Source organism: Lactuca serriola, chromosome 6 (assembly GCF_051521515.1).
Source record: "Lactuca serriola cultivar US96UC23 chromosome 6, Lser_US96UC23_V15, whole genome shotgun sequence".
Lineage (NCBI taxonomy): Eukaryota > Viridiplantae > Streptophyta > Magnoliopsida > Asterales > Asteraceae > Lactuca > Lactuca serriola.
The window spans coordinates 63,230,657-63,246,004 of record NC_136413.1 but is presented as its reverse complement, the minus strand read 5'-3'; the positions used below and the strand labels follow the sequence as shown (position 1 = coordinate 63,246,004).

General features: G+C 32.6%; 1 protein-coding gene and 1 long non-coding RNA gene across 2 annotated transcripts; one reads left to right on the top strand and one right to left on the bottom strand.

The window, feature by feature from the left end:
* Nucleotides 1-5,849: 5,849 nt before the first annotated feature.
* LOC145058758 (uncharacterized) lies at nt 5,850-7,313 on the bottom strand. The gene is made up of 2 exons (XR_013686498.1): nt 7,185-7,313; nt 5,850-6,427 (listed from the first exon to the last, which is right to left on the bottom strand). It is a non-coding gene; the product is annotated as an uncharacterized LOC145058758 (long non-coding RNA).
* LOC145058757 (ABC transporter G family member 28-like) lies at nt 6,210-14,863 on the top strand. The gene is made up of 14 exons (XM_079006651.1): nt 6,210-6,442; nt 6,810-6,886; nt 7,035-7,319; nt 7,431-7,494; nt 7,574-7,720; nt 8,575-8,609; nt 8,711-8,784; nt 8,862-9,697; nt 10,603-10,899; nt 10,992-11,453; nt 12,616-12,764; nt 13,090-13,379; nt 13,470-13,606; nt 14,217-14,863. The coding sequence occupies exons 1-14, from the start codon at nt 6,210-6,212 to the stop codon at nt 14,371-14,373; spliced, it is 3,243 nt and encodes a 1,080-aa protein (XP_078862777.1). The 3' UTR covers nt 14,374-14,863.
* The last annotated feature ends 485 nt before the right edge of the window (nt 14,864-15,348 follow it).

Here is a 15,348-nt window from a genome sequence, read left to right as displayed (position 1 = left end):
TGCCCACAACTAATTGTGACACACTAATGACGTTATGCTGCAATCCTTCCACATATGCCACTTTTCGTATCGAATTATCTCCATTTGTTATCATACTGTATCCCTTGATTATTCCGTAGTAGTTATTTCCATATTTCACACACCCACCATCTTTTAGGGACCGAAACTCCCTTAGCTCTTCCTTCCTTCCAGTCATGTGATGTAAGCAGCCACTGTCTATATACCATTCTTCATCGAACTGCTCGTCACTGATTACCTGCAAATTCAAGCAGATTTAGGAACCCAAAGTCGCTTGGGTCCTTGTGAGTTTTTCACAGAAAACGGAATTGTAGTGGAAATATCAACCAAATATGTTCTTTTTACTAGAGTATTTTGATCTTTTCTTTTAATTGTATACACTTTGATTTTAGTTTTATCTTGTTTAAACTTAAGTGCATTGGTTGGTTTGTTAGATGGTATTGGCATTTGATTTTTCTTTTGAGATCTAGGGTTAGCTGATGATTCCTGATGTGGAACTTAGAATCTGAAGTTAGCTTTCCCTTTCCTTTGATGTCCTTCAAACAATTTGCCTTGTTTTGGGACTTGGATGGACCGAAACTAGGTTTGGGACCGAAACTGGGTTTAGGACCGAAACTGGGCGATGGACCGAATGTTGACTTTCGGTTCCGAGACTTGGAATAGTAGGAACTTGGACTGAAATTTTCCTTTCCTTTATCCGATGATGCTCTCTTAGAGGGATCATGATTTGGATTTTGAGATTGCCGGTAACTTTTTCGCTCATTCAGATTCTTTGCATATCTTTGATTTCTTAGGCGTTTCTGTTCAGCTAGCTCCTTTTGTGATTTGTGGATGTTGAAGCTGACCTTTGGCGTCTCCTTATGAGTTTCGGTTGTTTTGACCGGAACTTTCTGTTCTTCCTTTGGTTCTTCAGGGATTTCTTTGGTTCCACTTGTGCTTGGTTTGTCAAAACTCGAAGGTTTATTTATGGGTTCAACAACGTATCTTCCTTTAACCCTCCAAGAAGTCTGCTCAGACAAGCCTACAGTTTCGTCTGCATTGTTAATAGGAGCTGACCAGAAGTAGTCATTACATCCTTCAGCATTATCACTTTCGACCATGATTCTTAATTCTGACGTCTGCTTAGGAGTGACCCCTGTAACTGTATAAACCTGATTTGGCACAGTCTGAACCTTTTGATAAACCATAGCCTGTTCTTTGAGTTTCTTTTCCTTATCTTTTGCCAGTCGAGCAAATTCAACTGAATTTTCTGAGATTAGTGGTTTCTCATTCTCAGTTTCGCTCTTCATAAACTTAGAGCAATCAATTACGTCTTCTACATATATCTCACTCATCTCACTTTCCTCGTCAAATTCAGACGTATTTTCTAAGTCTATTTTATTATCAGAAGCCAGTTTGGCATTGGATTGATCAAATGAGTGAATAGTGTCTGACTTAATTTTCAACCTATCATTTTCATCTAGAATATCTTTTAGCACGCATTTGTGTTCCTTTGAATCAATGAAGGTTTCTATTTTGCCCAGTACAATTTTGTAGGACATGGATGTCTCTTCAAATGATACTTCTGATTCACATTCTGCTATGACTTCGTCTTCCTTAAATTCAAGTAATGGCAAAGTCATCTTATGAATTTTCTTTCCTATCTCAAAACTTAAATGCAATTGAGCTATATTAGTATATAAACTCTTAGCAATTAAAAAAAAATATTCCTTTGTTTTAAAAACTTTAGATTTTTTCTTTGTAAATAAATACTTTCATCCCTAACCCTAACTAACTCCTGCTCCTTCAGCTCTATCCACATTCTTCTCTCCTCACTCTTCGTTGTCACCCTGCTGATTTGGTCAGTTAGGTTAAAATTTGTTAACCGAGTTTGCATGAGACTACCACTTAGATTAGAAAATTTAAGTTTTAATTCATTTAATTCTTCTTCATATTCTGTTATTGGAACATTATGAGAACCTAGGATAGATTGTACCTTTTTGATCAAACGATCGCAGTCGTTGATCTGCTCATTAACTGGCATTGCTGCAAAACATTTGTTTTCAGTCTGGTTCAGTTCCTCACTTGCACTTGCAGTTGATGAACTAGTTGTGACAATCAAGCACTTTCCAACAGAACCTACTTCCTTTGCCATACAAGCCTTTCCATGAGTGGGCTTTCTCACCTCTTCGTCTTCAGAGTCGGTTGACCAAACTTCGACGCCACCGAACTCGTCTTCATCTGCATTCTCCTGTACAATCAAAGCGTTCATATAATTGTTAGTTGCTTTCTTTTTCTTGATCTCTTCCCATCATCTTCTTCGTCTCTTTTCTCAGTCATTTTCCTTAGCATGCAATCTTTGGCAAAGTGGTTCTTGCCGTGACAGTAATTGCAGTCATATCTTGAGTCTCCTGCAAGCTTGCTCTCCTTCTTTTCTTCATCCTTTTGAGAGGTGATCTTTGCTTCATCCTTCACCTTCTCAGAGCTGTAACTTCCCTGCCAGTTTCGGTTCTTGTTGACAGGAAATTTTCTCCTTGCAAACTTCTTTGGATTGGTGACCATCATAGCATACTCCTCGCTTGTGAGGTCACACTCCGGCATATCAGCTTCTTCTTGTTCTTCCGCAATACTTTTTCCTTTAGAGACAAGAGCCAACAATCGTACACCAGAAACCACTTTCACTTCTTTGGTTACTATACTTTCATGGGACTTAAGTATTCCTATAAGTTTTGCTAGTGAGTAAGACTTAAACTATTCATGCGCTTTTACAGTAGAATCAACAGCCATCCATTCTTGTCTTAGCCCGTTCATGAAATTTACTTTCTGCTCAATCAATTTCCTCTCTATTCCATGCTTAATCATCTTCCTTAGGAGATGATTGAACCGATCGAAAGTTTGTATGAGCTTTTTGTCAGGTTTCTGTTCAAATACTCCAAATTCTGACAGTAGCAAGGTTTGAATGGAGTGTTCTAGATCTTCATCGATCGAATAGAGTTCTTTCAACCTATCCCAGATTTCTTTAGCCGTCGTGCATGAACCAACCAACTGAAAGGTGTCAGATTGTAAGGTGAATCTGATCATCCTCATGGCCTTCACATTACACAACAATTTGTATTTCTCGTCCTGCGTCATCTTGTCTACATCCGCTACCAGCTTGTTATATTCCTTTTGGGATTTGACAGTAGTGTTCGTTCCTGAGTGAACAAATGGCCCAAGTGTGATAGCTTCCCAGATAAGATAGCCATTATCTTCAGATCCAACCACATAGTCTTCGAAGTGATGTGACCATACTTCTTAGTCTTGAGTGTAGAGAATGGGTATCCTGGTTGTAGATCCAATGATGTTTGAGATGTTGATTGGGTTTGTTTTTGAATCATCGTGAGACATGGTGAGCTGCTAGAATCAGACCTGTAAACTTGACATTAGGGTTTTAACTAAAACTGGGTTGCCGTCAAAACAAGGAAGACGACTTCTTATTTATACGATAAAAGCGGAAACCCTAAGGAATTCTGAATACAGAAGGAATGTGTATTGATCACACAGTCTTCTGCTCTGATACCAATTGTTGGAACAAAGTTCTATCAAGATCGATAGATTCTAAGCAAGCTAATAATTAAAAACGTAATAAAGAACACAGGTATGGCTTTGAATATGTCGTATGATTAATGCTTCAACACCTCAGAAGAGCTCGATTAAGAACTTCAGCTGTAGAGGCGTTCTAGGGTTACAAAACAATGAAGGTGATAATCAACTCTATATAATGCATACATGCATGCATATATATATATATATATATATATATATATATATATATATATATATATATATATATATATATATATAACAACCCTACTAACTAATCTAGAAAATCACGGATGGAAAGGCCTAATCCGGATGCAAAACATAAGTCCAAAGACGCAAAGGGGGAGATTGTTGAGTCCGTTTGTGTTGCGTCTTGGGCCTTATGTTTTGCATCCGGATTGGGCCTGTCCATCCGTGATTTTCTAGATTAGTTAGTAGGGTTGTTATATATATATATATATATATATATATATATATATATGCATGCATGTATGCATTATATAGAGTTGATTATCACGTTCATTGTTTTGTAACCCTAGAACACCTTTACAGCTGAAGTTCTTAATCGAGCTCTTCTGAGGTGTTGAAGCATTAATCATACGACATATTCAAAGCCATACTGGTGTTCTTTATTACGTTCTTAATTATTAGCTTGCTTAGAATCTATCGATCCTAATAGAACTTTGTTCTAACAAATACTAAGCCCAATGATGCAATCTCTTGGACTCAACAATATATAACAAATATGAAAATGATCATATACAAAGTAAAAATATACAAGCAAACATTCATGATTTCAATGCTAAAAGCATCACCATCTTCTCCACATCCACCGTTAAACAATGTCATTAATATTATTTTTTCATTTAAATGCATTTATATTTATTAGTAACAATATTAATAATAACAAGTTCAAAAAATAGTATTCTTATTTATATTTTTAATAATAATAATAATAATTATAATAATAATAATAATAATAATAATAATAATAATAATAATAATAATAAGGGTTTTGTTTGTAGAAAAGTCCTAATATTTTTTGTTTACAGAAAAATCTCAATATTTTGGATTAGTTTACGAAATAGTCCTAAATTAATTTGGTACAGATTTCAACGGGTCAAACTGCAAATTTTTGCCGGTTTTCAGGATTTTTTCGTTCAAATTTTTTTTTTGGGGACTAAAGTGTAACTTTTCCATAAATATTGAGACTTTTCTAAAGATTTCCTTATATGAAAATACATGTGATGGCTTTGTTTGATTATTAGAAATATTATTATCTTTCATAAATAATTATTGTTCTAGTAAAGAACAAATAAACATATAATCAAAAAATCCGATAAAGATTTCAATCTTTTAAAGAACGATTTGTTAAATTACAAATATAGAAAATCGAACAAACCAAACAAATAAGTTATAGAAACACAAACTAATAGGAGGTGGAAATACTTGAGAGTCACTAAATACACAAGCCTCTTCACCACCTATTAGAGATAATTGTTACATAGCTTTTAATAATTCTAGTGTACTATATACGGTGCCTTAATTATTCTATACTAAACACCAACAAAATATGAAAAAAAAATAAGCATTTTTCATAATGCTAATGTGATCCCATACGGAGCATCAAATGCATGGTCATTAAAGATCCTCTGCACACTTACATGTACCTTAATTCTTGTAAGTTGCATGTTTTCCTTTTTCATGCAATAGCAAGAATTCATATTCATTAAAATGACCATGGACTGCCTTCAAGTTAAGGCATTTTTAAGCATAAATTGTGGTTTTTTTAAGCTGTTTGTTTGTATTTCTATATTTAAACTAAAACAATATAAAATAGCTAAGATTACAATAATTCTGCGAAACATAAGAGATTTAACATATGTAAAACCAAAAATCATTTATCAGTTATTTGGATATAATCGATGATATATGATACATCACCATCTTTGTCTGCATTGTCTTCTTCAACATATATCTTTTGCAAAATTTGGCAATATATGGTGTATTGTAGTGGTTTTTTTTCCTTCGTCCTTAACTTCCGCTACATGTACAAAATTAAGCGGAACTCTTCCGCTACATGTATAAAATTAAGCGGATCTTGCGAGTATTTAGCGAGCTTATGTAATATGTACGTAGTAATTATGTAACCATAGGACATAAAGTAAGTTTGAGAAGAATAATTTGCGTTCACAAAACCATATAAAACAAAAACTTAACTGTTGTTTTTTAATAATGAAATTTAAAAGATTACTTATTTGATATGACTATTTTATTGAAGTAGTATATTCATATAAATTCCTTACATATTAACCGTTTCATAACATATGAATTTGAAGAGCCAAAAGAAGCCACGAAGACCATGACTCAGTAAAAGTTGTCGTTGCAGTCTTACAAGCTACCATTATCACTTTCCCTTCCTCCTTCCTCTTCCTACATCCTCTCCCCTCCATTTCTTTCTCCGAAGAAATCCACCAAACACAAGAAACAAAAATGGAAAATCAAAATCCTAACAGATTTTCTTCATTTGAATCATGCGCAAGGTCCGATTCACGCTCCAATGAACAACAATCAGATCCTGACAAGAAATTGCATTTCCAGGTGGTGATTCAAAGGATCAAAGGAAGAGGATGACCAACATTCTGATTTTCACCATCTTCATTGCGATAATATTTGGGATAAAATCACCGGCGCCTTTAACTCACCTGGCCAACGCCCAACAGTACCCTGATCCCGAAGCCATAAAGAGAAATCCCGCAAAATTAGACGAAGCCACCAAATTAATCTATAGTCGATTCAATTCTATATCCTCACTTTTCCATGAGGATGCCATGGATGATCTTGGCTTCTGCATGAAAAACATGTAAGTCGTAGGGTTTTTTCTCCATCCGTTTTCTTAAATTCTTTATTTTGCCATTAATCTAAGTTCAATTTCAAGTAAACATTCGTAAATAATCATTGCTTAATTCGTCTAGATTCTCTCTTAAACTTACCTTTTAAGTCGATACTATGCTATTAATTTTCTTTCCTAATGCAAATCTAAACTAAAACCTACATAACAAATAACAATCCAGTTGTGTTTATCTTAAGATTTTAAACATAATTTGAACTTTTACAGCATGTAAACGCATTACATAGGTTAAATCTTAATGGATTTAGCCTTTGTATTATCAATTTTACTAAAAGCACTCCAGTTTAATAGTTCTTATCATTTCATCATCAATTTCCAGAACTGCTGAGTGGAACGAAGCTTTTGATTTCTCGGGTGATACAAAATTCTTGTCTAATTGCGTCCAAAAGACAAACGGTAAAAACTAAAAACAATTACTTTTATCTATTTTTCTAGATGACTCTTTTCATAGGTTCAATTTGGATAGGTTATTTTGATCATCCTTTGTTGCAGTACTACTACTACTCTGTAGTTGATGTTGAATAATTCATATATGAATTTATAGGCAATATCCTTCAGCGACTATGCACTGCAGCAGATATAAAATTCTATGTAACTGTTCTCTCAGAAGCTGAGAAACAAGGATTTAAGATAACTAATTACATAAAAGGTAACAAGAACTGTAATCTTAAATCTTGGGTTTCTGGATGTGAACCTGGTTGGGCTTGTTCTGTTGAAAAAGACACTGAAGTTGATCTAAAAAACAAAGATGAAATCCCTTTTAGAACTTCTGATTGTCAACCTTGTTGTGAAGGTTTCTTCTGCCCCACTGGCCTCACCTGTATGATCCGTAAGTTTCATCATCATCTTTTTATTATTATTTTAAACAAAAATCTTTTTTTGGAGCCTTTTGCTTTTACATAATAAAAGATTGACATATCTTCTGTTTTTGTAATTGAAGCTTGTCCTTCTGGATCATATTGTCCTCTTGCTCGGCTTAATCCCAAGACTAATATGTGTGATCCGTAAGTTGAATTTCCGTTTTTACCCTTTGTTAAGCTTAAACAATTTACATTCCTAAAAAAAATACTTTACAAAATGTAGATATCGATATCAACCACCACCAGGGGCCACTAACCATAGTTGTGGTGGGGCAGATGTTTGGGCAGCTGTTGTAAATAGCCGTGAGGTTTTTTGTCCAGCTGGCTTCTTCTGCCCGAGTTCTGTTGAGAAATATTCTTGCCAATCTGGGTATATTATTATTATTATTATTATTATTATTATTACTATTATTATTAGAGAAAATGACAAAAATAGCCATTTATACTAATTGCATTACAAAAATAGCCAAAAAAAATCGAAATTACAAAAATGGCCACCCATTTCGTAGATGAGAAGGTCCCATCTGCAAAATGGGCTTCTCATCTGCGAAAGTACAAGTACCTAAAGCACAAGCACAGTTGTGCTTTAGGTACTTGTACTTTCGCAGATGATAATTTTTTTTTTTTTTAATATTTTTTCTGTATAAATAGGGTTAATTTCGCAGATGGAATAGGTCCATCTGCGAAATCCTCTCAGTCTATCTGCGAAATGGTGTATTTTTTTGTATTTTTTTTTTTTTTAAGTTTGACTATGAAATGAATTGATTTGACAACCAAAATGATATTTTTTCTACAAAAGTTTTTATATAGCAACGTGATTTCGTAGTCAAACCAATTTATTTCATAGTCAAACTTAAAATAAAAAAATAAAAAAAAAAAAATACAAAAAAATACACCATTTCGCAGATAGACTGAGAGGATTTCGCAGATGGACCTATTCCATCTGCGAAATTAACCCTATTTATACAGAAAAAATATTAAAAAAAAAAATTCTCATCTGCGAAAGTACAAGTACGTACTTGTACTTTCGCAGATGAGAAGCCCATTTCGCAGATGGGGCCTTCTCATCTGCGAAATGGGTGGGCATTTTTGTAATTTCGATTTTTTTTGGCTATTTTTGTAATGCAATTAGTGTAAATGGCTATTTTTGTCATTTTCTCTTATTATTATTATTATAAAATAGTTGCATCATTATTTACTTGATGGTTGTTTATCTTATGTCAGACATTACTGCAGACTTGGATCAACATCTCAAACAAGTAAATTTTCTCCTTTAGTTTTTGCCACATTTGTTAAAAGGGCAAATAGTTTTTATATCATTATCCCTTATTAAAAATCTAGATTACTTAAATATATGCAGAGTGTTTACAATTGGCTACATGCAACAAAGAGGCTTCAAATCAGAATATTACTGCATACGGATTAATAACTTGTGTAAGTGCGTATCTTACTCGATAAAGTGTTGTAGTAATTAAATGACCATTTTACCCATACTCATTTATGGATGCCAGGGAGGATTGACACTTGTGCTTTTGATATTTTACAACTGCACGGGTCAAGTAATATCCACAAGAGAAAAACGAAAAGAAAAATCAAGAGAAGCAGCTGCACAAAGTGCAAAAGAATTAGCACAAGAAAGATGGAAAGCTGCAAAAGAAAATGCAAAAAGAAAAGCAGTTGGAATACAAACGTCTTTATCAAGAACATTTTCACGAAGAAAACCCGCAATTTCAGACACCTCAAAAGATCCAATTCCTTCGTCTAGAGATGAAAACGAAGATCAAAACAATCTCACAATGATGATTCATGATCTTGAAGATGACCCTGAAAGCCACGATGGATTCAGTGTTGAAATTGGAGATAAACATTTAAAGGGTTCAAAACCTAAAAAGCTACACACACGTAGTCAAATATTCCAATATGCGTATGGGGAAATTGAAAAGGAAAAAGCAATGGAACAACAAAATGGGGATTTGACATTTTCGGGGGTTATTTCTATGGCTACTGATACGACTATGAGGATTAGACCTAGAATGGAGGTTTCTTTTAAGGATTTGACTTTGACTTTGAAGGGGAAAAAGAAACATTTGTTGAGATGTGTGAGTGGAAGTATTTATCCTGGACACGTGTCAGCTGTTATGGGTCCTTCAGGAGCTGGAAAAACAACGTTTTTATCTGCTTTAACTGGAAAAGCATGTGGATGCACTGTGAATGGATCGATTCTTATAAATGGGAGGGATGAATCCATGAATTCTTATAAGAAAATTATTGGGTTTGTTCCTCAAGATGATATTGTTCATGGTGATTTGACTGTTGAGGAGAATCTTTGGTTCAGTGCTAAGTGTAGGTATGTTGATATTAGTGTGTAATTCTTAATTATTATATAAAAAGTTGAATCGTCGATATAATTATATAATTCACTTAATTAGGAAACACTAATAATTTTCCACTTAGGAGCACTTCTGTAACAAACACGCATTAACAATTTTTTTTAGGGTTAATCTCATAAAACATCTTATATATTATGTTTTTTCTAGATTAAACTTCAACTTTATTTTTTGGAGGAAAAAAACCTTGTATTTTTTCGTTTTTTCCAAACAAACCCTCAAATTGTCTTTTTTTTTTTCTCGAAAAAACTTTCAGCCTTCTAAATGCTTCAAACAAACGCTCAACTTTTTTAAGTTTTTCTCAAAAAAATCCTAACATCTGTTTTGGAAAAAAATGACTAGAAGGACCAGATCGGAAAAAGGCTTAATTTTATAAAAGATCTTATATTTTATGGTTTTTTTTTCGGATTAAATCTTAAATTTATGTTTTACTTGAAAAAGACCATGTATTTTTTTCATTTTTTCCGATCATCACTTTTTCCAAAAAAAAATGTAAAATGTGAGTTTTTTCGAGAAAAACTAAAAAAAGTAGAGGGTTTATTTGGAAACATTTAGAAGGTTGAGTGGTTTTTTCGGAAAAAAAAAATACGAAGTCGAGGGATATTCGGAAAAAATGGAAAAACATAAAGTCTTTTTTAAGCAAAAAATAAACTTGAGGTTTAATCCGGAAAAATCACAAAATATAAAGTCTTTTTTTAGATTAGCCCTGGATCAAATAAAAAAATACAAAGTTTTTCTCAAGACAAAAAATAAACCTGAGGTATCATCCACATACAAACTTCTCATGAATCAAATATATGTAACCATAAGCACAATTAAACTTGAATCTTGAAGGAGACTTAACTTTATTACATTTTTTCTCCAGACTTCCAGCGAATCTTTCTCGAGCTGATAAAGTTCTTGTTGTAGAAAGAGTGATCGAGTCTTTAGGCCTTCAACACATAAGAAACTCTTTAGTTGGAACAGTAGAAAAACGAGGGATATCAGGGGGACAAAGAAAGCGAGTAAATGTGGGTTTAGAAATGGTTATGGAACCTTCTCTTTTAATTCTTGATGAACCCACTTCCGGTTTAGACAGTTCTTCTTCTCAATTACTTCTTAAAGCCCTTCGACGTGAAGCCCTTGAAGCTGTTAATGTATGCATGGTTGTACACCAACCAAGGTACCCTTTATTATAATTATTATTATTATATTAAATAGGAATAAGTTTCCAAAATACCCCTCAAATTAACATGTGAACATTATGTATTTCAGTTATAGCTTATTCAGAATGTTTGATGACTTAATCCTTCTAGCAAAAGGTGGACTTGTTGCATACCTTGGACCTGTAAAAAAAGTGGAAGAATATTTTTCAGGAATTGGGATCGATGTTCCAGAACGTGTAAATCCACCGGATCATTATATTGATATATTGGAAGGAATGGTCAAATGTTCGGTCAACTACAAAGAGCTTCCGGTCAAATGGATGCATCATAATAGTTACCCTATACCCCAAGACATGAGAGATTCAGATTCATCTGAATCTGGTCAGGATTCTGTTGGAGGTTCATCCACCTCAGCTGCCCACCAATCTTATGCAGTGGAATTATGGCAGGAGTTTAAGCTTTTTGTTCAAATGAAAAATGATGATTTTTTAAGTTATTTTAAAAGGAGGAAAGATTTGTCTAATCGTGTTACCCCGGGTGTACTTCGACAATATCGATATTTTCTAGGGAGGTAATTTATAAATATTTCATCTTTTCAAGCCATTACAACAATTTTTTGATACCAAGTATACTTATTCATTTGTCTTGAAGTTATATATATATATTTAGAGTAAATTAAACGAATGGTCCCTATGGTTTAGGGTAATTTATGTGTTTGGTCCCTAACTTATTTTTTTAACTTGGAAGGTCCCTATTATTTGTTTTTGTTACGCGCTTGGTTCCTATCTTATCTAAAAAGACTATTTTGCCATTGATTTTTTAATTTATTTAAATAAACACACCCCCAACTCCACCCCCTCACCTTACCTATCTCAACATTTTTCTCTATTTAAGTTATAGTCTTTTTAGGTAAGACATGGACCAAACGCGTAACAAAAACAAAAAGTAGGGACCCAGCGCGTAACAAAAACAAATAGTATGGAACTTCCGAGTTAAAAAAATAAGTTAGGGACCAAACAGGCAAATTACCCTAAACCATAGGGACCATTCGTGATTTTTAAGAATACCTTTTGCATCGTATCTTTTTATTACAATAACTCTATAAGTTAGATTATTGGACAGTTATAACCAAAATAAAGAATTTGTGTATAGTTTATTTCGAATCAATTCCGTGTGTTTTATTTAAATATGTATTGTGTTTTAAGATATTTAAAAGTATTGTTTTTTTTAATAAGTTTGAAACGTAAAAATTAAATTTAAGATATATATCATAAACTAATGTCAATTGAATTTAGGGCAAAATACGGAAAAGTCACTATATTTTTGTTAATTTTTGTGGCTTAACCACTGTATTTCAATATGTTCAATGAAAGTCACCCAAGTTTGATGAAAAAAATTTATGTCAACCACCGTGAATAAAAAAAAAATATGTCAACCACTTTGAAAGGTTAAAATGGTTGCAATAGAAAATTTTGTTAAAGTTTAGGGGCTTTGGTGGAATATTTAGTGTTAAAATTTTGACAAAAGCCACTACATTTGACAAAATTTTCTATTGGTGTAAATAATAGGATTTAATATTTGGTTGGAGATGCTGGTGTTTTCATATGCGAACAAAGAATCTGGAATTTTTATGAGCATGTGATAAAGTTTTAGCATTTAAGTTTGTTGAATTTGCATTAGGGTATTTTTATTTTACATTTTTTTGGTTAATTTAATTAAATTTTTTTTTCCAGGGTGGCGAAGCAAAGAATACGTGAAGCTAGGCTACAAGCTGTGGATTATTTGCTTTTGTTGATAGCTGGAATTTCTTTAGGAACACTCGCTAAAGTGAGTGATGAAAACTTTGGGGCAGTTGGATATACTTACACCATCATTGCTTTTTGTAAGTTTAAAAACTCAAATGTTCTTTTTAGCTTATTACAATTATAAAAATAATCAATGTTAGGTAGCTATCAATAAATTAAATTCCCAGCTTCCCAAAATAAATACAAAACATTTTCTTCTTTAAATGAAATCCCATATTTCCTCTTTGTCTTTAGTAATCATCACAAAAATAAATTTTCACGGATCATAAGAAAATATTAATGGCATTGATTTTGAATTTTTTTTTTTGGAAACTGCCGAAGGAAAAATAGATAGGTTTTGTAATAGTATTTTAATAAAAAAAAAAATTCTAATTTTGTATATATTTTTTTGCTCACTTTCAGCTTTACTCAGCAAGATTGCGGCTATGAGATCATTTACATTAGATAAATTACAATTCTGGAGAGAACGCTCTTCTGGAATGAGTTGCTTTGCGTACTTTTTTTCAAAAGATACAATCGACCAATTCAACACAGTAATAAAACCCGCAGTTTACCTCTGCACATTTTACTATTTTAACCCTCCAAGATCCTCCATCGTCGATAATTACATCATCTTACTTTGCTTGTTGTACTGTGTGTCTGGGTTCGCTTATGCCCTTGCCATCTACCTTGAAGCTGGTTCTGCCCAATTAGTGAGTCAAAATTACCTATTTGCCCTTTTACCGATTGTTACAAAATACTACTAACATTGATTTAACAAATTTTTTTTTTTGGGTTTATAGTGGTCGGTGTTGCTTCCTGTTGTGTTGACACTTATTGCAACTCAAGATAATGAGAAGGGATCGATTATACCTTTTATAAAAAAGTTTTGTTACCCTTCATGGGCTTTGGAAGCATTCTTGGTAGCTAATGCCGAAAGGTTTGACATTATTTTATTTTTACACTTTTTGATTCTTTTTATTTTATTTTTTTAGTTGTAAAAATAAAATCACACCACCTACTACAACTTTGTAAAAATAGTTATACTTCGAGCAACCTTTTAGCTGACCCACTAGCATCATCAGGTATATAACAGTCTGATAGCTGGTTGACATAAGAGCCAAACGACCACATTCGAATTAGAACTCTCCTCTTTTTTTCGTTACGTCTTAAACAATTTTAACGAGACTAAATGACTATTTTACCCTTACATTCCAACAAACAATTTTCATTCTAACAAACTATATTCATTCCAAAAAACTATTTTATTTGTACATTCCAACAAACTATTTTCACAATCTTAATGAGACTAAACGATTATTTTACCCTTACATTCTAAAAAACCATTTTCAAAAAAGGAAAATAGTTAAAAGGGTTGGTGTCTAGACACACTAAGCTATATTTTTTTGCTTAACCCATCAAGTCATTCTATCTAGATTAAGTTAAAAAAGAAACCCATATATAGTTGTCCACATTAAGTGCTTAACTCATTAAGTCAAAAAAAGAAACAAATTTTATTAAATAATTTCCTTTGTGAATGATAAATGTAGGTATCGGGCAGTGTGGTTGCTAACAAGATGTGCAGCAATTGCCAAAAGAGGTTATGATTTGAGGGACTGGAAATTTTGCTTAATACGATTAATGGTGGCTGGTTTAGCTTTTCGTATTTTAGCTTTATTTTTATTAGTAGCCTTCCAGAAGAAGTAAGTAAAATCCAGGCTACCAAAAATAATAAAAAACATGAAATCATAAGAATACGGTAACCTTAAATGCAAGAATCTTGGAACAATGATCTTTGCCAGCTCGACATTTTTCAAGTTTCTCAAGAGTCATGTGATACGATGAAGCAGTGATGGATGGATAAGATCAACAAGTGATTATTGTATCTATCTGTAAATTTTAATGTGAATAGACTGTTTGTACAAAGATGGATTCATGAATAGATTGTGTATATAATGTGAAAAAAATATGGTAAGGAGTATATTACTTATATATTATATACATATAGAAGTCATTTGTGTTGTATTTATTGCAAAACTCATATCGTGTAAATGAGTTGTAATTTGTGAGTTACATGTAAATAATTTTATCAGGGCGTTCTTATAGTTTTGGTGTATAAGAACTATGGGTATTATGTAACATTTTAGTTCTATAAGCAGGGGTGGAACACGGCCATTATAACCGGAGGGGCCGAAATCAAGATCGGGTTAATTAAAATGTTATAATTAGATTCGTCTTTTGTTTTTTATAGAGATTATATTAATTATTTTTTAAATGAGGTTGATATTTATGTGCGTTTTCTAATTATTTTTAAAATAACAGAATCTATTAAATAAATTGGAATTACACATCATGGATTTGACTGATACGAGTGAAATGAAAAACTTAATTCATTCAACCAAATAATTTTAATTTTTAATATTAACGAATGCCATGCTTACTTTATATTAGTTTTGTAAAAAATGTTACTAATGAGTTTTTTTTTTTAAAGATATTTGGGTTATTGACAAATTTTACAAAGATGTTGCGGGACTTGGGATTGTTGACAAATTTGACAAAAGTTTATAGGACAACCTGTTTTAAGTTTTAAAAAAAACATTTATTAAATTGAAAACCATTTTATATATAATAAAATTCCTAAATATTTTCAAAGATATATTTTTATAAACTCTATGTATTGAA